Genomic DNA, 27,284 nt, shown 5'->3' with positions numbered 1-27,284 from the left:
GGAACTCTCTTATCCCAAAAGTTAACTCAAAGTCGGCTCTTAAGTTAGCTCAAAGTCGGCTCTTCCGGAAGAAATCGAAGAATTTCTTGGGAATTACAAAATACTGTCTCAATTCATCGGAGATCTCGACTCTCATCGGATCCGAAGAATTTCTTAGGAATTACAAAATACCATCTCTCGACTCTCATCGGATCTTGGGTAATTTTGGGCCTCTTTCGTCCCAAAAGCTAGTTTAAAAGTTGAAGCTTTTTTTTACATTTATAAACCGACCACTAACTCCTTCTATAATCGATATGGGACAACTTCAATAAGCGGCTCTTCACAGGCGCTGCATTTCGTAACCAGTATTTTATGACCGTATTCGGTGATTCCTAAAATGAGACCATACGGTATATTCTTTCGCACGTGCTTTGCTTTCTCATAATGCAGAAACGTGCCAAATCTGTCAAGCCACCGATCCACCTCTCCACAAAGACTGACCAGCCCCCTCGAGCTTCCCCACCAATTCCCACGATTCTACCATCCCATCATGAACAAGACTCCCAAAATCGCCGGGCCACACAACTTGGATTCTCGCATATAATAACTCTGTCCACGTCGAAATTCGAGGCCCCGCAAATTCGTTGCCTTTAATTTGACGTCAGCAGATACGTACTGCAGCATCCGCCCCTAAAAAAAAACAAAAGGAGAAAAATCCATTTCTTTTGTTCCTTTGTTCTTGCCCTCGTTGTTCTTCTCTGATTTCTCCACAGCCACAGCAGTTCGTAGATATAGAGAGAGAGAGAGAGAGACAGAGAGAGAGAGAGAGGGAGAGTTAATGGAAGTTGTGATGCATTGAAAGCTCTCGGTGCAGAGGACGGAGAGAGAGAGAGTTAATGGAAGTTGTGATGCATTGAAAGCTCTCGGTGCAGAGGACGGATTCTCCATGTTCTCCAATCAATCGCATTGCGCTGCAATTTAGCGAGACAAGGTTCTGATCCTCTCTCCCTCTGAGAACACCCTCTTCTCTCTTCTTCAATCTCTTCATCGTCGAAATCGTCGAAATCGTCGAAATCGTCGTTTTTTTTCCTTGTGGGTCTTCTCAAGTGTGAAGCTCTCGTTCGTGTTGAGCTCGCAGCAACACCCATCTCGTGAGCTCTGTTTCTCGTTTTACTCCTTCTTTGCGTTTTTTTTCCTTTTTTGCTGAGTCAACGCGTGAAGCTGTGGACTTTTTCTTATTTCTTGGTTACCTCGGGGATGGGTGGTTGGTTTTCTCATGATGAGATCTTGTTTTTGCGAAATGGGCTGTCGAACATTTTTCTCTTCAAATTTCTAATTCGACGCAATGATGTTGTTCCAGAGCCGACCTGTTGGCTTTCTTTGAAAATTCTTGCTTCTGGGTTTTCATCGGGCCTGGTAGCTTCGTGTTCTGGTTCGTTCTGGGTAACTGTTCCTTCTCCTGGTTTGGTCAATGGAGATTGCATACGATTCTTTTCAGCTTTTCTGACATTTGTGCGCGCGCGAGACAGAGAGAGAAAGCCAAGATTGGGTTGCCTTTTTGAGTGGTTCTAACTTTTTGCTTCCATTTTGCGTGGGTGAGTCGCCGCTTTAGCTTCTATGAATAAGTGAGAATCAAAAGCTTTTTGTAAATTAAAGCCGAATTAATTTAGTTCTTTCCGTTTCTTATGATCATAGCTTCTCTGAGGATTTGTTAAGCTTAATCTGTTATTCAGTGAAAGTATACTATATCTTCATTTGTTTTTTTCTGCCAAAATGGGCTGTTGATCATTTCTCTTCAAATTTCCACTTGGAAGCTGTTGGCTTTCCGTAAAAACTGTTGCTTTTGTGTTTTCATCGTACTGCTAGTTTCGTGTTCTTGTTCGTTCTGGGCAATTGTTCCCTGTCCTGTATCTGGTCATTCAAGATTGCGCACGATCTTTTTTTTAGCTTTTTAAACTTTTGTGTCACATAGAGAGAGAGAGAGAGAGAGAGAGAGAGAGAGAGAGAGAATATCGGGCTGCCTTTTTGAGTGGTTTTACTTTTTCCTTCCCAATTTTCGAGGGTAGTTTGCTGCTGTTGCTTCTCTGAAAAACTGAAAATCAAAAGCTTTGATAATTTTAAAGCTTAATTCATTTACTTCTTTGAGTTTGTTATAATCATTCTATTAAATCATCATCATTGAGTTTTTCTGAGGATTCTTGTTTAGTCAGTAAACTTTTTTTGCTCTACTTATTCTTCTGGTAATATACTTTCCATAATTCCTCTTTCTGATTGCATTTTACTTGGCTGAAATGAATGATTGCTTATGGGGAAAAAAATTTGTCTTATGAACGTTTTGGAATGTCTGCAATGGCTGGATTGTTTTATCCGTTTCTACTGTTGATGATATTGCGAAGTGAAGCAGCTTTTAATTTTTGTTTGTGAAGATAATTTCTTGGATGGATTCCCGGTAAAATGATCATATACTAGTGAAAAGCGTTTAAGTCCTTTTCCATCTGTGCACAGTGCTTCAATGCTTCATTCTCCTTCTATGTGATTTAATACCTTGTATCTGTATGGTTAGATATTTGATGTGTTTGCAGGAGTAGGCTTACGTTGAACGGTGGCAGATTCATTCCTGGCTCGAGAAGCAGATTTATCATGATTGAAAAGTGAATGATTGTGCTCTTGAAGTAAAGAATCTTGATAGAGGGAGCAACGATGGCTTTCGAGCCAATTGTTTGGTACTGTCAGCCAGTGGCTTACGGGGTGTGGGGGAAGGTTGTCCAAAATGCCTTTGGCGTGTACACTCCATGTGCACTCGACTCTCTGGTGTTGACTGTTTCTCATCTGGTCCTTCTTGGCCTCTGCTTGTATCGAGTATGGCGGACGAAGAAGGACTTCGAAGTGAAGAGATTCTGCTTGAGGTCCAAGTTGTACAATTATCTTTTGGGGGTGCTGGCTACCTACTGTACTGCGGAACCATTATTCAGACTGATTATGGGAATTTCAGTGTTCGACTTAGATGGACACAAAGGCCTAGCACCATTTGAGGTGGGTACTCTAGCACAGGAGAAAGTTTTGGAGAAAGTTTAGGAGTTAGAATTTGATAAATTGCATGGCATTTTGACAAGAAGTGTATCAATGGGCATTTGATAACTTCTGCTACTGTTCTGTACTCTAGCGCGGGAGAAAGTTTAGGAGTTAGAATTTGATAAAATTAGGAGTGGAACTACACTTCTAAGATGCTCTTCATATCCTTTCATGTCCTCTATTTTATCTTCTGTAGTGGGCGATATTGATTTCAAATTGGTTTCTTCTACTGGACAAACAACTTTAATAGCTTAGTCTTGATGTTTCTCACTGTTCCTTGCCTTATGGCATGCTCTACATCCTTGAGTATTATCATAAATTTTATCACATTTTTCCTTTTAATTTCCTTTGTATAAGATGGTAATGGGTTCTAATTTTAGATGAGCAATAGGTCCATATGATGAATTTATGTTATTTTAAGGAAAGTTGAAATGGTGCTTGTCAAGAAAGAGAGATGGATAACTGCATAGGATCTTCTTGAGCTAAAGTTGACTAGCCAATACCCACATATATTCTTTCAAACTGGTTCTAAGTTTATTTGTCCAAGTTAGTTGTTGGAACCTACATATTTTACAGCTTCCTACTTCTAGCTGCTAATATTCGTTGTCAATGACTATGCTTAATAGATTTTCATAGATAATTAAAAACACCGAGTTCTTATCAAAACGCCTATAGCTTACTTTATTTGGTAGACTTACTTTTGTATGCTTAACATTTAATGCTGATCCTTCTCCTCCAGATTGTCTCCCTAGTGATTCAAGCGCTTACTTGGTGCTCCATGCTGGTCATGATTGGTTTGGAAACTAAAGTCTATATCATTGAATTTCGCTGGTTTGTGAGGTTTGGAGTCATTTACGCCTTGATAGGGGATGCTGTGATATTCAACCTTATTTTCTCTATGAAGGATTTCTACAACAGGTTTGAACTTTGCACGCCTTCTTTTGAGTGTACAGTACTTGTTCTTTGTTTTAGTTGCGCAGTTCTTCTCCTTAGAGCATCAAATTTCCTCCCACATGGCAGTCCGTACATCATCAAAGAACAGGCCGACATTTTTTGTTTCTTTAGATTTCTAGCTGACATGTACCTTGGGACATGTATGTGTTACCTTGTGAGGCCTTGCTAGCAAATTTGTAACTTGAGTACCATAATATGCTGCAAAAATATTACAGCACTCTCCTAATCTGTTATAGCACACTGAAGCATGTGCTTGTTGTTGTTATGCAGTTCTGTACTGTATTTGTACATCAGTGAGGTTGCTGTTCAGGTATGTCGGTTGGCTACTTCCTAATTCCTGTCACTCACTTTTTAGGTTGATGCTGAAAATGTGGCATCTTTCTCTGACAAGAAACAATAATTCTTCACCATAAGGCACAGGGAGAGAGCTACGTATTGTTAAATGCCTGATGTTAGATATAGCTTAAACTATATGGTTGGTGCCCAAAAATGTATTTATGGGTTTTGCTTCTTCTGAGAATGATGTTATTCTTGCTTTAGTGATATCAAGCGAAGAAAAAATTTTGTCAGTGTGTGTTGTATGAGTGAAAGTCTAGTTCAGGTTTATGAGGGGCGTGTTCATTAGTTTTTCAGCTTAAACTAGTAGGGAGGAGACTGTTTATGTTCTATAATGTTACACTTTTTTATAATCTCAGAAAATGATGGAAGTATGAGCTGACCATAATTATTATTGAAATCAGTTGTTGATGTTGCCAAAGTTCATATATCTGAATTTTGTGTCATTAGGATGGCATGGCTAATTACTACCTTCTGTATATGTCTGTGAAAGAATGGAAAGAAAATACTTGTATAGTACCTATATAAATCTCGATGCTCAATAAATGTCTACTTTGGCTAATCATGTGGTGTCGGTTTTCTGGTGTAGCTTTTGTTTGGGATACTGATGGTGTTTTCTATGCCAACTTTGGATCCTTATCCTGGCTATACCCCTGTGCGGACTGAATCAGTCCAAGAAGCTGAATATGAAGAACTTCCTGGATCAGAGCAGATATGTCCAGAGAGGCATGTCAATATATTTTCCAGTATGTATACGTTCCCTGGCATGCCTATCATATATCAAGCTTGCGATGTCAAGTTGCATGTTGCTGCTAAAAGTTAGTTATTCTCATAAGGATTGGGAGCTATATCTGTATGTTGTAAAGCGTGTACCAACTTATTAGGAGCTTTAGCCTTCACATGAAGGCCTGGTGTCTGATTCAAATGCTTTAAGACTCTCCCTTGTGGTAGGTTGGGATTGGTCTAAGAATAAGGCATGATTGATTATGATGGGAAAGGCAAATCAGGGGCCTTGAGAGATTAAAACAAGAGTTTTATTGCTCTAATTTGTGTAGAGACTGAAACCACTACTAATTTATCTAAAAGCTCAAGTTGACGAATGAAGGTGCGGTTCCATATTAAATGTCACATTTTCTGAGAAAATCGTATACTTAGTAGGTTGTCCATGTTTGCAGTGATAAACCTGTCATGGTCTGCTAAGGACTATCTTTGATTCCAACATTCTTAAGATACCTTGCATCAGCATCGAGGTTGAAAGTGGACCTATCTGCATATCCATGATCCCTGTACAACATCAAAACAGATCGAGTTAAAACTTATGATGGGAAAGGCAAATCAGGGGCCTTGAGAGATTAAAACAAGAGTTTTATTCCTCTAATTTGTGTAGAGACTGAAACCACTACTAATTTATCTAAAAGCTCAAGTTGACGAATGAAGGTGCGGTTCCATATTAAATGTCACATTTTCTGACAAAATCATATGCTTAGTAGGTTGTCCATGTTTGCAGTGATAAACCTGTCGTGGTCTGCTAAGGACTATCTTTGATTCCAACATTCTTAAGATACCTTGCATCAGCATCGAGGTCGAAAGTGGACCTATCTGCATATCCATGATCCCTGTACAACATCAAAACAGATCGAGTTAAAACTTATTTACTGACTTTGTTGAAACTGGTTTCCAATTGCTTTGCACTTCCTCTTATACATGGGGTACTGTTTTCAGAGGAAGAAAAGATTATTATCATAAGGAAGAGCACTGAACTTTGGCAGCGTGTAAAGTATATTATATTTTCATAAATTGGTTAATTGGCAGTTATCCTCTTTGTACGTCCAAGTTGTTGCTGTTGTTCCCTTCTATGAAAAGTATGGACAATGTGGGTCAGAAATATCATTCTGTTTGTATTAATCAGTCCTTCAATACCTTATTACTTAGCCATTTCGGTTGGGTCTATCCTCCTTTCTAATACTTCAGAGAGATCTTATATACTATGTATCTTCTCAAGAATATATTTGAGGACCTTCACATGTTTGAATACAATCCATGTTGCTCTCCTGTGAATTTCTAGAAATACTTTTTTCATGGATGGGTCCACTCATGAAGCTAGGCTATCGAAAACCTCTAACTGAGAAGGATATCTGGAAATTAGACACATGGGATCAAACAGAAACACTGAACAGCAAGTATGCATCCTCCCAGTTCTAAATTGTTGCAATCTTTATGATCTGTATGATGTCCCAGTTAAAGTCTGCTAATTTTTTTAGGTTCCAGAGGTATTGGGCAGAGGAATCCCGGAGGCGCAAACCATGGCTTGTAAGACCTTTGAATAGGAGTTTGGGGGGAAGGTAAGCTCAGAGGTTCTGTGTATATTCTGTCATTGTGTGCACTATCCACATCAGGTCCTTAAATGTTGACTCTGCCTGTGGCAAAATAAGTGATTTAATTATTTGGAAAAGAAAACAAGTCCTATAAATCATATCACTTGAACTTTTAGACAAGAGAAACAAAGAATTACAGACCATTGCTTGAATTACTAAAAATGTAAACTGATGAAATTGAACAAATCTCTGTAGCACTCCTGTAACAGGTACTTTCCATAATTCCACCAAAGTATTAGCTGGTTAAATGAAAGTTGTAACCGCGGCACTACATGGGGGAATATGCCAACTGTTCTGAATTTATTGCATTAGTACCAACTATTTATATTTTTGAATTCATCTCTCAAAATTTAATTTGAGTGCTAAATAAATAGTATAGTTATGTCGTATATTTCCACAATGGAGTAGTTCTCAAAAGCTGTTTGTCTTTGTGTCATACTACTTAGAATGCTATTGACATAGGATGACAATGCATTTATGTGGGTCAATTATTAAGGACATGCATGTAATGGTGGCCATGTGTTTGTTGGTTAGATATTCAAATAGGAAAGCTTTGACAAACTGTAAGTATAATCTGAGTAAGGGCATTCTCCTAACCGATTTGGTTGGTTTGGAATTAGATATTTGTTTTCATCTACCAAAATTTGGAGTTTAGCCATAAACCACAAAAAGTTTGTAGGGTTGTGTTGGTGTAGTATGTTGGTGAGAGCAATAATTCGTTACTGGAGATTGAGTTTGTTTGGCTCTGTGTCTCGAAATTTTTCTGTAAGGGCTGAATCTGTCCTTGAGACCTGAAGTTGGATATGAATAGATGAAATGAACTACTCGTCTTGATAGCTAAGAGGTTCAATAGTCCTTGTGGTTTCTGAATCTCTCATGGCTCCTTAAAATGAGGCTTCACATTTTAATGTACTTGAAGCATCGAAATACTTAGAATCCAACCTTTTTTATAACAGGAGTTTGGAGGGTTTTTTTGGCTAAGTCTATCAAAATTCATCTCTAACACTTAGTTTGGGAAGGAGGTAAAGAATAGGAGTAGAAAGAAAACCTAAAGAAAGATTTAGATCACCCTATTAGGAGAACTTTTGAGGAATGTGGGTACTCATTGAAATTTCAGGGAGAAGATGTCTGTGGGCCCTACTCATCTTATTCTTCACCAAATGATCAAGAAAACCTATGGAGTTAATATTTGAGCAGCCCTTCTTTATTCTGAAAATAGATATAGTAGATGACTTGAAGGTCAAAAATCCTTCAAAGCAATTTCCACTCATCTTCTCTCTCTTTCTTTTTTTTTTTTTTTTTGAGAAAGATCTTCTCTCTCTTTCCAATCGTAATAAAATGTTATTTAACCACTTCTTCACCTCTACTTTCCACCTTTCCAAACAATGATAAGTAAAATAATTTTCTCTCGTCTCCACATCATTTTTTTACACTTAGATATTCTTTACCCACTAAAACTTTTCCCAAACACAGTGTAATGACTGGCTTCCTTTGACAGACGTTAATCTGACGCGTCATTGCAAGAGTGTTGAGGTTGATAGATGAGCACACTTATTGGTTATTGGATCTCTCCTAGCTGCTTAAAATAAGACTTCACTCATAAATTCCCCTGAAGCATTGAATACTTGTAAGCTGGTAAAATTGTGAGAGACAGTTTGTGTTCTGTTTCAGCTCTTTTGTGGGACTTAGTTAGTAATTAGATGATAAACGATGTGTATAAGTTGAAGGAGAACCTGATTATCGAGGTTACGAGTTACTATAATCTTTCTAGGAAAGGTGCATAAATGGATTGAGGTTTCTTCCATTACGAAGAGATTTGGACTTGTGCAGCACAGAGTACCTTATTCCTTTGGTCTGTAACATGGGAAAATATCTAACCATGGACGACCTGAGAAAGAGTTGAACGGGCCGTGTTTTCCTTCATCCTTGGTTGGAGGAAACTTCATGCAACCATGGCTCCTTTGATTGGGGGGTTACGAGATGGACATCACTTTAATTTAATTTTAGTTGAGTTTGCATGTGCTGATACCTATTACTTGTAGCATACCAATCTAATGCACGGTTGGAAGAAATTTTGGATTGAGGAAAATATTGGCCTAGGTAAATTACGTCTGTGGTTGGCGATGCTTCTTTCTAGGGAAATCATAAGTTTTTGTGTAACTTCCAAAGGTAATATTAGCATCTTTAGTGCTGGCCGTGTGTGAATTATCAGATAATCATGGTTCAACTTTGGCAAAATAAAGCAGTTGATGACTTGCTTGAGACAGTTGCAGGGAGTATTTCCATTTGGGCAAATTCTGGCTTTTGGTTATCCTATCCATGTGGAGTGTATGTCATTAGACAAATCGAATTATTTTTCAGGGGATTGAATATACTTTTCAGAAGATCAATATGCAAAGCCGGTTGTTTTTTGTTTGTTGCTGTCAGTCAAATATTTTTGTATGCTAACAATAAGGACATTGGGTCCTCCTGTATAGGCCTCCATGCTAGGGGTTTTTCCTTTTCTTATCATTCATGTCTACGTGGCAATGTTTTGAAACTGAGCTAGGCCCAAGACACTTAAGATGCATACTACATTCATGACAACAGCAACAACTTTTTATGCCTTGAGGACAGGCTTTCCCAGTTCTTTCCTAACTGATACATCAAAGAGTTTCAGTACCCTTCCCTGTAAAAAAATAAAGAGTTTTTGGCTGTCTTTATTTGTAACCTCATGTCCAAAGTTTCAGTCAATTCTCTGAGTGGACATCAATCAGATGGAGAACTCTAATTAGAATTCTTAGAGAGAAACTGCAGGCTGAGAAATGTAAAGCTATTTAGCAAGGTCATAAATGGCCTTTCTGAGAATGGTTGTCTCTAAACCGACCTCTGTGGTAGTTGACTTATAGATGAAAGCTTGGTGTAAAGATAATTATATAGAAGCCTAAACATTCTGGTGGGGGAACACGGTCAGACAACTGTTTCATCCCATACTATATATGTATACAAGTGCGGTTATTAAGTAGAAATAGCTGAAATATGCTGGGAGTGATGCTGTTATGAGAGATATGAACAATATTTGGTGCTTTTGGCAGCAGGAACTTGTGAGATTGTCAGCTACTGCATTTCCAGGTCTTTTAGAAATCAAGAAAAACAATTGTCTTGCATGATTTACTCTGTATCGAAGTCATTCTTTCAAATTAGTAGAAGCTGTGAATTACAGGGATTTGCAGCTTTTAAAGAGCCAGGAGTCAGGCTATGCTGCTATGATGCCAGTATCTATGCTTGTGAATGCTTTCTTTTTTATCTTTTATGTGTTCTAGAAGAGAGTGAAGAAATATCCTTTTCCTACGAAGCATCCTTCTGTGGCATCATGTTTGTAGTTATCTATTGTCGATTCCTTCTTTTGACTAATACTTGGCTGGTGAATACTATTCTTACTGCATTTTTCTTCATTTTGTAGGTTCTGGTGGGGTGGATTCTGGAAGGTATGGAACTAATACACTTGGCATTATACTTAGATGTTATATTTGCATTTGATAGGCTGGCTTTTATGGAACTCCAATTTGCATGCATAATAATTGGTCGAAATAGAGTTGAAAATCTTTGTCCCACGTCATAATATGTCTTTACACTAGTTCTTGTATGATAGTTTGGGATGTCTTTTAGTTATTTATTTTGCCTTTTTTAGATTTTGTGGCTCATGCACTTTAACTTTTATTTAACATGAAGTACTTGAAACCTTTCCAAAGATACAAGTGTTGACAAGTAAATTAGTGCATGGATTTTACATAAATTTAACCTGGAATATCATTTTAGAAGTTTGGCAAAAAATCCCACAAAATAAAAGCGAAAACAAATGAACCATCACAATCAAGGGTGCGCTTGTTTCACAGAAAGGAATATTTCACAAAATGTTTTCCTAAAAGTGATTGCTTGAATAGCTCACATAAATGAACTATGAAAATGTAGTTTCATAGTTAACAAAACAGTTTGGGTCTAAATTGTTGTTGATCATGAAAATATTTTCCATTGATTAATTTTTCTAGATGACACAAACAATCATTGTTGCGAGAATGTTATTCATATATTTTATTCTTCGTGAAACATTCCCTGCTCTTTATTAGAGAGCTACATTTTTGTCCTTATACTTGCTGCTGCCTGATGCTAAAGGCTAATCTTTGTTCTGAATTTTCAGTTTTGTACAATCTTTTGTCCTATAGATAGTCACTAAGTTGTTATTACTTATATCTATTGCTAATAATTTGTTGGGATCTGTTAATTCATGTATAGATTGGGAATGATGTTTCACAATTTGTGGGGCCACTAATCCTGAACAGCCTTCTACAGGTTAGTTTTAATCTTTGAGGATTTTTGTAGCATTCTTTTTAGATGCCCCGAAGAGGAATCTGTGGGTGTGTTGTGAACAGACACATGCACACAATTGACTGACATAGCGAAATAGAAATTCAGTATGTTATTATTACCCACCAGTTTTGTACTCTTTGGTGAAACCAGAAGGTGGTTGCTTCTTGTTGGGCCATTTCTTTTAATGCCTTTTGATTGACTTTACTTTTCCTAGTTTAAACTGGGCTTTTATAGAACCTTATAGATAGCGTGTGACTTGTCTTTCCATCATATGCAGGTAATGTAGTATTATGTTTTTTGTGAAATTTCTCATTGTGTTCGATGAATTATCTGCAGTCTATGCAACGTGGGGATCCAGCTTGGATAGGTTACATATACGCATTTCTAATATTTGTTGGCGTGGTATGACATTAATTCTCCTCTTCTATTACTATCAAGTACCAATTGATTGTTTGTCTCATTAAGTGCTTCAAATTTAGTTGATTTGCTTCTAGTATTTTATTTTCCACGTTGCACATGGTAGTATTCTAACTTGCAATTGCTAGTTTTTTTTGGCTTAGATTGTCATGTCGTTTATCTGAGGTTAATCATTATGCTATTGATGTAATGAACAATGAAATTTTATTTATATCCTTGAATATGAGAGTTCTGATTTTGAATGATCTGGTCCAGGTGGGGGGCGTGTTGTGTGAAGCTCAGTATTTTCAAAATGTCATGCGTGTTGGTTACCGCATGAGATCTACTTTGGTAAATTTCCTTCCCTTTCTCCTAGCTGTTACTAAAGTAGGAACTGATATTCTTCTCATTCAAAATTTTTCTATTCTTCAATCTAATTTTTTTCTATTAAGTTCTGTTTTTAGACATCCCCTTTGTTTCTTTTTTCTTCTCCTGCATTCACATTTGAAAGACGACTGCATATACGACAGCGCACGGGCTTTTGTCGGAGTATGTACTTAATGAATTGCATCTGTAGTTACACATAGCTTCAGTTGAAATTTAAGAGTATGGTGTCAGTGACCCTAAAATTCCGTTGTTAATTAAAATTTAAGATATCTTCCCTCTGAATGTGCAGCTTCTCGTATGATCTATTTCTCTAAAGAACATGGACTAATGATATCATAATTGAATCCCTATATAACAGCAATCAAACTGCTCCTTGTGCGGACTATTTTTTTGAATTGTGGCCCTGTTTTGTGCGTGGACTGATTTTCCCATGTAGCATACTTAGATAAATTCTTCTCTTTGTTTTTTTTTTATTTCTTTTTATAAACCTGCTTGTGCCGAAGCTTCATCATTGTTTTCCTATGTTGCTGACTCACTGTTTGAAGGTTGCTGCTGTCTTCCGCAAATCCTTGAGGCTAACTCATGAGGCTCGAAAAAAGTTTGCATCTGGAAAAATCACCAACTTGATGACCACTGATGCTGAAGCACTTCAGGCACGTTTCATAGTCATTTGCGAGTAAAGATACTGTACATGTAGCTAGTCATAGCTGAGTTTCATTTTGATTTAGTAGTTTTATGTGGAAGTTGTAGTTGCTATTTCTTAAAGTTGTTGCTTTTTCCAACAGCAAGTGTGTCAATCCCTCCATACTCTGTGGTCAGCTCCGTTTCGTATAATTGTAGCAATGGTACTTCTCTACCGGCAACTTGGGGTTGCTTCACTGCTCGGTGCTCTCATGCTTGTTCTTTTATTCCCAATACAGGTACACCAGTTTTTTATTTTCTTTATTTTATATTAACTTCTGTTAACCTGATTTTTGCCTGTATATGAGTTAAATCTGCAGCATACTAGGTAATAACACTAATGGTGCAACAAAGGTTAATGTTGATCGTACATCAAGTGAAACCTGTCTCCTATTTCTTGTATATCTTATTATCCTTTTAAACTGACATATTAAGCATGTTCAGCGCAGGTGGTTATAGTGATAGTGTTTTTCTTTTCAACGTGATTGAGATGGCTAAAATATCTAGAATAAATAAACCACTCTCCATTGTTTCGAATGATACTTTGTTGAAAATGCACCATGACCTTTTAAGGAACTACAAGTGGATGATGCATTGACCCTTGAATAAGTTTACTTTCTCTGTTGTAATGCTAAGTGATAATTCTGGTCACTGAACAAGGTCAAAAGTCTTGTCTCTGATTTGTCATGTTTCCTCTGGTGTTATGAAAGGATGATGCACAACATCTTAAATGCGTGTAGCTGGTTATTTTGGATAAAGTACATGGATAAAGTTAACATGTGCTTGTGATATAGCTTTCTTGAACACTATGATAGGCAATTTGTTCTGTATGGTACACTTCACCCTAGTTCTGGTTGGGAAGTCACGTGGTTCAAATTAGGATGAAGAATGCATGATTAGAAGGTGAAGTTGCAAATTCCTCTGCTGGGATCATCATTTATACTCTATGAAGTGCACTGAGGCCAATTTGCCTTCTAGATCTATGCCAAATAATGTTTGCAAACCATAATTTGGGTGATTAATTTGTTGTGAACAACTTTCTTTCTTGAAAGCATATGCCCTTAGGAAAAGGGCTCACAACGTATATCGAACAATTTTTAAACAGTCCCCTCATATTTAAGCCAGACCTTTTGTGTGAAACACAACATCTGGACACATTGGAGACTAGAGCCCTATTGACAATAAAAATGTAGAATGACTGGCGGATGGAGTGCCACAAGTTGAAGCCTTGGCTTGTTATCTAATACCATGTTGACCATCTGCTTTTCCTAAAGCTTAAGCTGGTAGGAAATGGGTTCTTGATCTCTATTTGAGATATATTTTTTTAATTTTTTTTGGTTTACACAGTTCGATGATTAGATTGAAGAGTGAGAAGAGATGGTCACTTTCCTAAACCTGATAGTGGGGATAAAGGTGGAAACCCTGCAGCTTTTGCTTCATGTGTGAGAAGTAATAACATTACCAACAGATATTAAATGAGCAATTTTTTGTTAATGAATTTATCCCTGTCTACTTGCACAGAAAGCGGACACTTTATTAGCTCCTGTGGTAAAAAGAGACGCTTCCTGTTCAACGTATGTGATTTGCCATCTTTAGAAGCACTGGAGTACATTGATGAAAATGCAGGGAATTCTCTTCATTTGAGGTGTCTTGGAATGCTACTGTCATGCTGAAAATGAGTTTGAGAGGGATTACGGGACAAAAAATTTTCTATATTCTATTATCCTTTTCCTTTAACATCTTTTATGTGTTGCATAAAAATATGCAGATATATCAAATAAAGTGCATGTCTAGTAAACTGAAAATTTAGGTGATGTCCTTGGTCTTAGTATATTAACATTGATTCATTTTATTTTTTAAATAATTTTACTTAAGAATGTCAGTAATAAATGCACTTTATGGTTCTGCAACCTGTCAATTAGCCTCACTGTCTCAGTAAATTCCTTCATCTAATAACTTCTTTAAATTTTACTTGAAACAGACTGTTGTTATAAGCAGAATGCAGAAATTATCCAAGGAGGGGCTGCAACGAACAGACAAGAGAATTGGCCTCATGAATGAAATTTTGGCTGCAATGGACACTGTGAAGTATGATTTCATCTTTAGAACACTTTTCGATCATCTTGAAAATTAAGCATTTGACACTTTTTTGGGGCTCATTATGCTTCAGATGTTATGCATGGGAGAGTAGTTTCCAAGCCAAAGTTCAAAGCGTTCGGGCTGATGAATTGTCATGGTTCCGAAAGGCTCAAACATTAGGAGCGGTATAGTGCTATAATCTAATTTCTGTTATACGAACGCTATTTACGACTTGGAGCATGGAGATTGATGTCTGTATCTTTAAAGAGGTCAAATCCCACTGTTTTGTATCTTATAGCATGGTTTAGTTTAAACTGTGTCATGTATCAACTCCAGGAAGGAAAGCAACATTCTTGATGTCTGAGCATGGCTTTCACTTCTCTTTCCACAAATTTGGATTGACTGGAAGTGAAGGGAAAGTGTGCTGTTATGCCTAGATTTTCTTATGGACTACACCCTGAGGACAGCTAATAGATTTTACCAGTTGTTACAAGGACAGCAGACTGTTGGAGCCTGAAAATAGTGGGAGATAATCTGGTTGCTCAAAAATGCAAGCAATTACACTAAGCCTAAATGAAAACACAAATTAGGATGGGGCTAACTTTGCTCAGCTTCCTTCTTGGTGATTAAAAAAGCTGACAATTTTTTTTGCTTGGATTAGAAAACTAAGTGAATATCATGATTACTAAGAAGAGTTTCTTAATTGGTGCCCAGCTCTGTTTTAAAACACTGTGACAATGGTTTATTATTGGTAGAACTTTGATGACCGTAGGTTGGCATTTTAAGTACTGATATGTCTGTCTTATTCCACAGTTAAACATGTTCATACTGAATAGCATTCCAGTTGTGGTGACTGTTATTTCTTTTGGAATGTTCACTTTGCTTGGCGGAGATCTGACACCAGCAAGGGCATTTACATCTCTTTCTCTCTTTGCTGTTCTCCGGTTCCCACTGTTCATGCTCCCCAATATAATAACTCAGGTATTTTGAAGTTCTGTTTTTACGAAACTACTCTAGTCTTTGCTGCTATTTTGCAGTGGGCATATAAAGTATTGATGTCTCTGATATAGGTGTTTTGACTTTTGAGTGCTTACAACCTGTGTGATATTAAAGTTGTCTTCTATCTTTTACATGCTCTCTGCTAGAAAAAGTTAAGAGAAACACGTTCTCGTTTATTGTGTCTTACGAAGAGGATGGCAGCTCATATTTTCCTTCTTTTCTCAGGTTCCCTTCATTCAGTTTAAGAAGTTCTCTGTGCTTGGAGTTTTAATTGCTTGAATCATTCTTTCGAAAATTGCTGCTTGCTCAAATCTCTTATTTATTGCTTGGGTGCGTTTATGTGATGTAATTCTAACTTATATGTGCTTTGAAGAGATGGGAAATCCTTGTGCCTCGACATTGTCTGAAAATGGTTCATACATGTGATTATTTGATGAAATGTTGAGTTGATTTCTCATTCTATCTGTATAATTACCCTATTTGAAGAAAACATATTCATTGACAAGTATATGAGTTCTATGGGTGAGTTTTCTCCTTAATTGATCTTGTCCCAGTTTGCTCTAGGGTTTGGGTTGTTTCTAGTCAACTGTCTTTAGCTTGGAAAAGATTTTCATTCTGTCAGAAAATTGATGATGCATCTTTAAAGTGTTTTGAGTATATTTGGATTTTCTAGTAACAACTAAAGTTTTAATATGGCAATGGCAATGATTGGTCGTAATGGGTGGCGACGGTACCACTAGTTGATTATTATGGTGGTGGTATTGATGAGGAGGTGGGAATCATTGGTACGTGTAACTGCTAACTGTGATGCAAAGTACAAGAATTCAGTGGCATGATCCGGTGCCCGAAAATCTTGGTCCACTTAATTTTCTGGAAGCATTTAGTATTGATTTCATTTTCGTCCATGAACCCCTTCTCATTACTTGTGTGTCATAATACTGAGGGAATAAAAGTCTTTAATGCAAGAGAAATTTGATGGTAAAAAAGAGTAAAATGTATGATTGTTGAGTTTCATTTCGATTTCTCCCTTTTTTATTGTTCTTGCAATTTATTTTTATGTAGTTTGTACATTGTCTTTTATGTCTAGCACTTCATTGTTGTCGCTGATAGTGTCTTCTGCCAGATGCAATACATGATTAACCAGCTCTTAATGTTTCCATTATTTTTTTCAAGCTTCTAATGCTGTTGTACATGAGCAGACTGTAAATGCAAATGTATCCTTGAAGCGACTGGAGGAGCTTCTGTTAGCTGAGGAAAGAATTCTTTTGCCTAATCCACCTGTTGATCCCGGACTGCCAGCGATAACCATCAAGAATGGAAACTTTTCTTGGGATGCGAAGGTCTTGTTTTTAACTTGAAGTTCCAGTGTGTGCATGCACACGAGTACAAGCATGGCTTTTATAACAATTGGCCCTTGCAGATGGCAGAACCGTGTGCATGCAAATGTTAGGATACTATTGTACAAAGCGCTTTGTGCTTTGAGCCTTAGATATGCAGTTTTTCACTCCATATTGATTAGCTGTTTCCTGGAGAAAGCAAACATATAGATAAATTGAAGACATTGATTATAGAAGAGGAGACATAATGAAAAAGAGCTGAGATCTGTCTTAACTTAATTGCTTAACTATTTTTGTGTTCTCATACATTTCATGGATATTCTTTTACATGCTCACTCCTTAGCATTTGTAACATGCTCCTCAAATAAGCGAGAGACTACCATTTTCTGCTTGCCAATATGTACAGTAGGATGTTTTTATAGCCAGAGGCAATCTATAGCAATTGGCAACTTTCCTTGCCATGTACTCCGTAGTGTATATCTAATGCGAAAGGCAAAATACTCTTGCAAATGCAATTGTCTGTATCTTTGCAATTGCTTAGATACACCTCTGAAGTGCTTGCTCTTGTACTTCAGGCAGAGAGGCCCACGCTGTCAGATATAAACTTGGATGTTCCAGTAGGCAATTTGGTTGCGATTGTTGGTAGTACTGGAGAAGGAAAGACATCCTTGATATCAGCAATGCTTGGGGAGCTTCCCGCAATTGGAGATGCAAATGTGGTTACTAGAGGAACAGTTGCTTATGTTCCTCAGGTTTCGTGGATTTTTAATGCAACTGTGAGTATTAAAGCTTTCGCACTTCATTCTCATGATTTTTTTTTGTTTTTTGCTTATATTACTGTCCTGTGAACATTCGCTTTGTTATATGAACATAATGACTCTTACTGCTGGAGTGTGCTTCTCTGCACTCTAATATTAATATAAATGTGGACCTCTTGTATTATTCGCACCCAACTAAACCTTGTAAGCTTTTTCATTCCTTGAAATCATTATATTCAACATGTAAATAAATGATCACTTGCAGGTACGTGACAACATTTTATTTGGATCTCCTTTTGAATCGAGAAGATACGAGAAGGCAATAGATGTGACTGCATTGCGGCATGACCTTGACTTGCTACCTGTAAGTTTAGTTCTGATAATTGTATCTTTAATGTAGTTCTTTTGGACTTGCATTGTGTTAGCGATTCCATGCTGTTCAATGTTCTTTGCCAAAATCTTCAGCATTCTGACATGAGCATTACCAGGGTGGTGATCTAACTGAGATAGGTGAAAGAGGGGTGAATATAAGTGGTGGACAAAAGCAGAGAGTTTCTATGGCACGGGCTGTTTACTCAAATTCAGATGTCTACATATTTGATGACCCACTAAGTGCTCTAGATGCACATGTTGCTCGACAGGTACTTGATTCTCCTAGATAAGTTTGCTCTCCATTCATTGTTTCTAATTTTAGTTTTGCTGAAAAAAAATTTCTGTAGATCTTTTATCTTGTCAAAAATGACTTGAACATTTATAGTTGTACTCTTCCAGCTACTGTTATCAGATCCTTTGTCTTGTAGTCTTGCAATTTCCTGAGATTTGTAAAATTGTTTTCACCTGTCTTTGACCCCCTGAATTAGTAAAGCAACTGATTTTGAGATGCAAGCATAACTTGCGTGCATACATGTGATCTACCAAAGTGCATCTTGGTTGTTTAACCTCTCTTTGCAACTTATTAACATATCCGTGATAGTTATCTGTAGTAGATGTACAGAAGTTTTGAAAACTAAAGAGTTCATGATTGAGAAGTAAAAGAGTACTCTCCAGGTGTGGCCATTATTATACGAGTGCATGTGCTGACAGATAAGGATGTGTTGCAACTTGGATGCTGATTTTGTTACCACTTTCCCTGGTTCCATATCTTAGCTTTGTCTTTGTGTGATTTTAGCTTGTCCAGTATATGCACTAGATGCTATCTAGTTTATTCTTGCTAATTCTCCATGGTTCATCTCCAGGTATTTGATAAGTGCATCAAGGGAGAACTAAGCAAGAAAACCAGAGTGCTTGTCACAAATCAGCTTCATTTTCTATCACAAGTGGATAGGATAATCCTGGTACATGACGGTAAGGTGGAAGAGGAAGGAACATTTGACGAGCTCTCTCGCAGCGGCAAGCGATTTCAAAAGTTGATGGAGAATGCGGGTAAAATGGAGGAATATGTGGAGGAGAAGGAAAATAGTGATTCAGTTGATGAGAAGAGTTCGTCAAAACCTGTTGTAAATGGGGTTGCTAATGATGTACCCAACAACTCAAGCAACCCAAGCAAGAAGGAAACCAAATCAGTGCTTATTAAGCAGGAAGAAAGGGAAACAGGTGTTGTAAGTCTGAAAGTTTTGGCTAGGTAATAATATGTTCTTTAGGTACTCCAGAACTAAAATGTTGTACAAATTCCTGTTTATGGCTTAATCATAAGTAAAATTATGCCCAATTGATTCTTCTGATATCCAAGGGCTTCAAAGTACCAGTGTATATAGTATTTTTCCACCAAGTTAGCTACAATCGCAGGAGGAACTTGATGATATTAGAGATCTTTGGTAGTCTAATTCACATCCTATTAAATTTCTAGGAAGTTTTGACACAAAGAAATTTGAGGAAGATGTCTTCTTATTCATGTTTTTCCAGCTATGTTTCTTCTTTGGTAACGAATGTGGTAGAAAATTGAAATAGCAGGAAACTGTTCCGCTAGTAGAAGCTCAAGCTTGATATTTTCTTACGCACGCCTCTCAATTCTATGGAGGATGACAGAGCTTATTATACTTTTATTGACCTGTTCAGATGAGAGAGGTAGGCTGGGAGCTAAGATGGAGAGAGGAAGTTTGGGAAATGTGAATTAAGGAGAATAAACAGATGAGGGTAGTATCTATGTACTTGACATTTCTTGTTGAAAAGCAATAAGGCTAGGAACATCTTAAGGATTGGATGGCTTTACAGCAACAATATCTATGAGAATTTTTGGAAAATAATCTTTGCTCAATCTTTGTCAATTTTATATTATTTTTGTATCGTAATTAATATTGCATGTGTTCCTTCTCAGATATAAAAATGCATTGGGAGGCATGTGGGTGGTTATGATCCTCCTTTCATGTTATATCCTTACTGAAGTTTTAAGAGTTTCAAGCAGCACATGGTTGAGTTATTGGACAGATCAAGGTACCCAAGCGAGTTACAACCCGGGCTTCTACAATCTGATATATGCACTGCTATCATTTGGTCAGGTATGATGCAAGATGGTTACAGTTAATTGACAATTTTGGTAGACTTTTCTTTTCTGCAGGAATCCATGTGCAAATGCTACTTTCTCTAGTAATTATGAAGAACGAGGACTTTTATTTTTTAATAAATATGTTTGCTTCGTTTGCCTGCTGCTATTATGTAGACATATAGGTGCACGGACTACATTGACAAGATCATTAGTTTATAGGAAAAACGAGAAAGTATCTCCTGAAATCTCTATACTGACCATCCAAGAATTCATTTTCAGGTTTTAGTGGCTCTGGCAAATTCATACTGGTTGATCATTTCAAGTCTGTATGCAGCAAAAAGATTGCATGATGCTATGCTTAATTCTATCTTTAGAGCTCCAATGGTTTTCTTTCACACGAATCCTCTTGGCCGTATCATTAATCGGTTTGCCAAGGATCTTGGAGACATTGATCGCCTCGTCGCCCAAATGCTTAATATGTTTCTGGGTATGGTGTCGCAGCTTCTTTCTACATTTGTTTTGATAGGGATTGTGAGTACAATGTCCCTGTGGGCTATAATGCCACTTCTGGTCTTGTTCTATGGAGCCTATTTGTACTATCAGGTATGTTGTTTTCCCACTTATGCTTATGGAGTAATAGAAGCTGGTACTTTGTCGTTTAGTACTTTTCATAGTTTTGTTTATGATGTCTTATATTATTTTCCATGATGAATTGATTGTAGTCTGACAATTTCAAAAGATTGAAATGGATTATAGCACTCAATGAAGAGAAAACCAACTCTGTTCTATTAGAAATTCAGGAAGTTATGTTATAAAGTGCCATTACTATTTTGCTTTTGAAATTTATAACTGCTTCCTTTGACCTCATCTTTAGGTTTTCTTCGGCGTAAATAAAATCACAATGAAGCCACAAAAGAAAAAGATGGATCAAGTTCTTTGCTTTCCTTTTCAGGCTCTCGTCAGTTGCTAAAAATTGCAGATTTGTCGTTGCTTTTTCTTTTTTTTAAGCAAAAACTGATATAGGTCGGATACTTTTCCACTTTCTGTGGCTATTTATCATTCTCATGCAATTGCTACCTTTTGGATATCCTGATTCCTGACTTAAAGTTTTGACATTTTTATGTGAAAGCTGTGGCAAGCTACCTCAAATATTAACTATATGCACTTAAAAAATATTATAGATTAGTAAATTCAAGATTGGAAAATGTTGCCACCAATGATTTCACAAAAATCAGCACTTTAGTAATTTAAATTGCTTACATCGTATTTCCAATCAAGATTTTTCGTTGGAGAAGTACTTGGTTGCTATTTTTCAACTCTGAGTTCTTCCACGCCTTTGGTTGGAATAACCGCTGAATTACTTGTCAGCATTCAGGTTGCTGCACGTTGATCTCAAATCTTCAGCCTTCCACTGCTATGCATAGTAATTTAAGACCGATATTTTCTTTTCTTGTCAATAAAAGTCATCTGTTCTTTTCATGTAGAGTACAGCTCGTGAAGTGAAACGTTTAGATTCCATAACAAGGTCCCCTGTTTATGCACAATTTGGAGAAGCGCTGAATGGTCTATCGACTATCCGTGCATACAAAGCTTATGAACGCATGGCCGAAATAAATGGAAAATCCATGGACAACAACATTAGATTTACTCTTGTGAACATGAGTGGAAACCGTTGGCTTGCAATTCGTCTCGAAACTTTGGGTGGCCTTATGATATGGTTTACAGCAACATTTGCGGTCATGCAAAATGGAAGAGCAGAGAATCAGCAGGCATTTGCATCCTCCATGGGTCTCCTTCTTAGTTATGCCTTAAACATCACAGGATTGTTGACTGGAGTACTGAGGCTTGCAAGTCTTGCTGAGAATAGTTTAAATGCTGTTGAGAGGGTAGGCACATATGTAGATTTGCGTTCAGAGGCTCCACCTATTGTTGAGAACAACCGCCCACCTCCGGGTTGGCCATCATCTGGATCCATAAAGTTTGAGGATGTTGTCCTACGTTACCGCCCAGAACTTCCTCCAGTACTGCATGGGCTATCTTTCTCTGTTCATCCAAGCGCCAAGGTTGGAATAGTCGGAAGAACTGGTGCAGGGAAATCTAGCATGATTAACGCTTTGTTTAGGATTGTTGAGCTAGAAAGAGGAAGAATCTTGATTGATGATTATGACGTTGGAAAGTTTGGGCTGATGGATTTACGCAAAGTTCTCGGTATAATACCACAGTCACCTGTGCTCTTTTCAGGTAAACCGTATATAATATATAGTTAATTTATCTTAATATAATAGAGTTCACTTTACCAGGATGGCAATAGCCTCTTTTTGATAATTTCGGTAGTCTTCCTTACTGAATCTGTTCCCTTTTTGTCCAGGAAGCGTGAGATTCAATCTTGATCCTTTCAATGAACATAATGATGCTGACCTTTGGGAGGCTTTGGAGAGGGCACATTTGAAGGATGTCATCCGTAGAAACTCTTTAGGCCTTGATGCGGAGGTACATATTTTGTTTCTTCCCATTTTCTGACGATTCTGGCTGTTGCAACTGATCAACTAGCATATAAAAAAAAATAATTAAAAAAAAGAGACATGTGCAATTGATTCCACTTAAGTGCATCGTCATGTGGATAAAGTTACCTCATGGAGTAGATTCCCTTAAATTGGCTTTCCCTGAAGCGAGATAATAGGGATTTGGAGCTCCTATTCACTCGAGAATTAAATCTGAGGTGACGAGAACACTCATGTTGAGTCTGAGCACCAACAGTGGTTGACATTGATATTAGCTCTGCACAGTGTACTTAGAATTAAGCATAGCATCTTGATATGCACAGATTTCTCGGCAATCATTACGGGCATTCTTTTATACCACTACTTCTTCAACCCTGATGTTTCTGCTTCTATCAACATGGATATTAAGAATTTGCTGGTAGTAAAATATCACCATTTAGCGGCAAGGTAATTTGTATGTTAGTCTCTTCATTTTGTGGTTGAAGCAGATAGTTGAGGATCTGCAGTTTTACTTTATCCTGTTCCTAGATATCCATGTCCACTTCCTTGTTCATTCTGTTGCCTGAAATTTTCCATATGATAAAATTCTTTGTTTTACCAGCATGTCTGCTAACATTGTTTGACACATGACCTTAGAATGATTTATGTCACGCTTTCTGACGTAGGACAATGAGTTCCACAACAAAGAATAAATCGTTAGGCTTCACACCAAAAGCTTCCTAAGCATCACATCTGGGGTTTCTTAAGCATTGCACCTAAGAGAAGAATTGCATCATGCAATCCCATAGCAAATACTTTCTAAATTAAATAATATATCACCTCTAATGACGAGAAAGAATTATAGCAATCATAGACTCTCTAAAAGTAGTAAATCTCTAATACCCTACTAGAATTAGGTATGTGCATTCAATTGAAAACGAAGAGCCACCCTATGTGCACTAATTTCTTTTAAAGTTAGATATCTAAGTTGTGATTTGGCCTTTTCAATTCTCAGTGGTTCTCAATGCAAGCTGTATGATCAAGCCTTTCTAATGCCTCTCATATGCATACAAGGAACTGAATTTATATATTGTATTGTTATATCATTAGAAGAATTTTTTTGACAATCACCTCCATGATCATTTGGGAAAGCATTGTTATAACTCAAAAAAGATGTTCTCTCTTGATGGTTTTAGCTTTGTTGACTATTATATGAAATTATGTCACATTACATCCATAATAGTTTATATAATTTATGTTTGATCAAGTTTTATTGGAACGTTAATGGGGCATATAAGTGGAATTTGTTAAGCTTTTTTTTTTTTTATCTTATAAATGTAAAGGATAGAAGGGTTCATCTCATAAAAATAGCTCTCTTTTACAACCGGCTCGCTACACCCGACGCAACCCTCCTCCTTTACCCTGGCTTGGGACAGGCTATGTAAACACATTTATTTTTATTTTTATATAATTATTTCTTTTCCCTCAATCGGTCTTACTTTTATTTTATTTATTTTTGGGTTCATCAACCGCCGACCTCAACTAGTTTGGGATAAAGGTGATGTTGATGTTGATGTTGAAATGTAAAGGATAATTAATAAAAGAGAAGTGGAGGGAATTGGAGTTTTGTGATGACGTGACTCAACCAAAAAGCTCATTCACCCACTTTTTTTTATTATTATTTATAGATTTTGATTTTACTGATCAAGAAAAGTGCAACTTTACTTAGAAGCAACATTTTTTACACCGTTTCCAGGTTTCAGAAGCTGGAGAGAATTTCAGTGTTGGACAAAGGCAGCTTTTAAGTCTTGCTCGAGCGTTGTTGCGAAGATCAAAGATACTGGTCCTCGATGAAGCAACAGCAGCTGTTGATGTTAGAACGGATGCTTTAATCCAGAAAACTATCAGAGAGGAGTTTAAATCATGTACAATGCTCATCATCGCTCATCGGCTAAATACCATAATTGATTGCGACCAGATCCTTCTCCTTGATTCTGGCCGGGTAATAATATTCTCTTTCCATCGTGTGTGATTTCATATCATCAAACTTGTATCTAAGAGTACTACGTGCTTTGGAAATTCACCGATACGTTTTTCTTCCTCGTATTTTAGGTTTTGGAATATGATTCTCCTGAGGAATTGCTGTCTAGAGAAGGAAGCGCCTTCTCTAAGATGGTACAAAGTACCGGGGAAGCTAATGCTCAGTATTTACGCAAGTTAGTTGAGGAAAGCAGATCTGACAGAGAAGAGAACAAGCGGTTGGATGGACAAAGGAGATGGCTCGCTTCATCACGTTGGAACGATGCTGCTAAGTTTGCTCTGGCTGTCAGTCTCACTTCTTCGCAAAATGATCTTCAAAAGTTGGAAATCGAGGATGACAACAACATCCTGAAGGCGACCAAGGACGCGGTCATAACTCTGCGGGGAGTTTTGGAAGGGAAGCATGATCAAATAATCGAGGAATCGCTAAATCAGTATCAGATCTCTAGCGAGGGCTGGTGGTCGGCTCTCTATCGAATGGTTGAAGGTAAACTCGTTTGTCTTACTGTCAAAAGTAATTGTCATTATTTGTAGGACGAAAGCACAAATCCAATATTTTTTTCATAGAATAGATGTCAAGTGCATCTGTTTAAATGTGATTAAATGTGATTAAATGGCTGAAAGTCCTTTGTGCTTTTACATTATCCTGCCACTGAGAAAAGCCATGAGTTACTCAATGGCAGAGAAATGATAACTTCACAAATTTATATGCGGTTGCGTTGTTATGCTCATCAGGGCCTGACAATATCTTTCTTCTATGTTTCTGCAATTAGGTCTTGCCATGATGAGCAGGTTGTCGAGAAACAGACTCCACCGATCAGAATACGGTTTTGAAGACGGAAGGTTCGACTGGGACCAAGTTGAGATGTAGAGAACAGCATGCCTCTGTACTTGTATTTTCAAGTAGTGCCTATTTGTCAAAAAAAGACCTGAATTATGAGATGGTCATGGCAGCAAAACGCCCGGACCTCTTCTTTTGTAGGTTACTGTGGCCTAGGATCAACATAACTACTGCTGGTCTTTGAAAATACGAAGAAGACAATTGAAGTACTCGGAACTGTAACTATTTTGACACGGTTTTCGTCTGGATTGGAGTGTACTTCTGTTTCCGAATTTTTTTCTCACTCGGTGTTGGCTGAGAAACAGCCCGATTCTTGTAGTTGTGGCTCTGGTCTTGTCAAATTAAGGCAATAAAAGATATGGTCTTGCATTCTTCATGCTCCGTTGTCATAAGCCACCTTCATATTTCTATTCCACCACCCTTCGCTGTTACCACCATGACCGTCATCTAGCCACCACCTCTGCTCGATCTCCACCACCATCACCACAACCATCTAGCAATGCCGCCATCACTTTGCCAAAAAGTTGTACAGGCAGCAACGACGGTGGAGAAATTGGAGGAGCGGCAGCAGCAGTACTTGTGGTGAAGACAGTGGAGAAGGTAGTGGTTTGTGTGTGCTACAATGGAGGTTGTTGGTTCTGATGGAGCAATTAAGGGGCTTTTGTGTTGAGGCCTAATTCCCTAAAAAAATCTCAACTTTAGGTTCAGTCTTAATTCTAACCCGAACTTTTTTTTTCTAAATAATACCCCAACTTTAAGTCCAGTTCCAAACTTTTTTAATTTAAAAAGGAACCTCAACTTTAGGTTCAATCCCAAGATTAGATTAAAAGTTGGTGATTTTTTACACGAAAAACGTTTGGGGTAGATTTGGAACTAGAAAGTTGGTAATTTTTTTTTGGACCAAACAAAAAAATTTTGAGGCAAATTTGGGACTGGACCTAAAATATAGGAATAGTTCTTAGACAAAAAAAAAAAATTGGGGCAAAATTGGGACAATACCTGAAATTTGGGGTTCTTGTTTTAGACAAAAAAAAAAAAACTTCAATGCAAAATTGAGATTGGACTTGAAGTTTAAGATTTTTTAGGGGATTAAACCTCTGTTTTGATCATCCTGTTGCTAAAAATGATGTAAGACGCATTCCGATGTTATTCTTTCCTCTCTTTGTTTGGACGAATATTTCAATTTGACCTCACAACTTCCTTTCTCTGGACAAATGTTTTGATGTTGTTCTTGACATTATAACTTGGAGGGACCACACTGAGTGGTCGAACTCTCTCCATTTTCGAAATTTGGTCATTGGAAGATTATTGTTTTACTCCTCAAGAGTGATCGACTTTTTTGTGTGATTTCAGTCTCTCTTTGTGTTCCTGGATCACTTCTGGCTTTGCCAGCACGACATACCCGACATTAGGGGTAAAATGGGGATGGCGCATGAGCACGCAGGCCAAGATTTGGCTCTAAAAAACGGGGTTGCATCTAGGGGTTTCAAAACCAAACAATATACCCGAATCGAAACACAGAACTGAACCGATCCAATTTTTTGGGTACTTTCTCTTTGGGTCTTGTTCGGGTCAGGTAATCACTTGAAATTCTGGGCATTATAAAGATCTTGGATCAGTTCATGTTTTAGTTCAGGTATTACGCAACAAAAATTAGAAAATTGATTCAACAAATGAAAAGCTTAAAATACACTATTTTTTGTTATCAAAACAAAATTAATGTCATTAAAAGAAAATTGGT

General features: G+C 37.5%; 1 protein-coding gene across 2 annotated transcripts; it reads left to right on the top strand.

Annotated features, from left to right (window-relative positions):
* Nucleotides 1-716: 716 nt before the first annotated feature.
* Nucleotides 717-25,919, top strand: LOC115726343 (ABC transporter C family member 2). 2 transcript variants are annotated; one of them, XM_048275749.1, is made up of 29 exons: nt 717-760; nt 863-968; nt 2,588-3,012; nt 3,791-3,969; nt 4,276-4,315; nt 4,931-5,087; nt 6,407-6,521; nt 6,603-6,683; nt 10,159-10,183; nt 10,989-11,045; nt 11,400-11,465; nt 11,736-11,810; nt 12,392-12,499; nt 12,632-12,766; nt 14,509-14,615; nt 14,698-14,791; nt 15,420-15,587; nt 16,805-16,945; nt 17,518-17,718; nt 17,966-18,064; nt 18,189-18,341; nt 18,936-19,321; nt 20,015-20,195; nt 20,462-20,785; nt 21,667-22,423; nt 22,551-22,672; nt 24,419-24,664; nt 24,775-25,189; nt 25,476-25,919. In XM_048275749.1, exons 3-29 carry the CDS (start codon nt 2,680-2,682, stop codon nt 25,571-25,573), a joined length of 4,863 nt encoding a protein of 1,620 aa, XP_048131706.1. In that variant the 5' UTR covers nt 717-760; nt 863-968; nt 2,588-2,679; the 3' UTR covers nt 25,574-25,919. The 2 variants fall into 2 exon arrangements, 1 of the variants encoding a protein (XP_048131706.1); XR_007197753.1 differs by lacking the exons at nt 717-760; nt 863-968 and having other exon boundaries at nt 2,559-3,012; nt 25,476-25,623; nt 25,671-25,919.
* Nucleotides 25,920-27,284: the final 1,365 nt, after the last annotated feature.

Source organism: Rhodamnia argentea, chromosome 3, assembly GCF_020921035.1.
Source record: "Rhodamnia argentea isolate NSW1041297 chromosome 3, ASM2092103v1, whole genome shotgun sequence".
Taxonomy (NCBI): Eukaryota; Viridiplantae; Streptophyta; class Magnoliopsida; order Myrtales; family Myrtaceae; genus Rhodamnia; species Rhodamnia argentea.
This window is presented reverse-complemented; position numbering and strand designations above follow the sequence as displayed.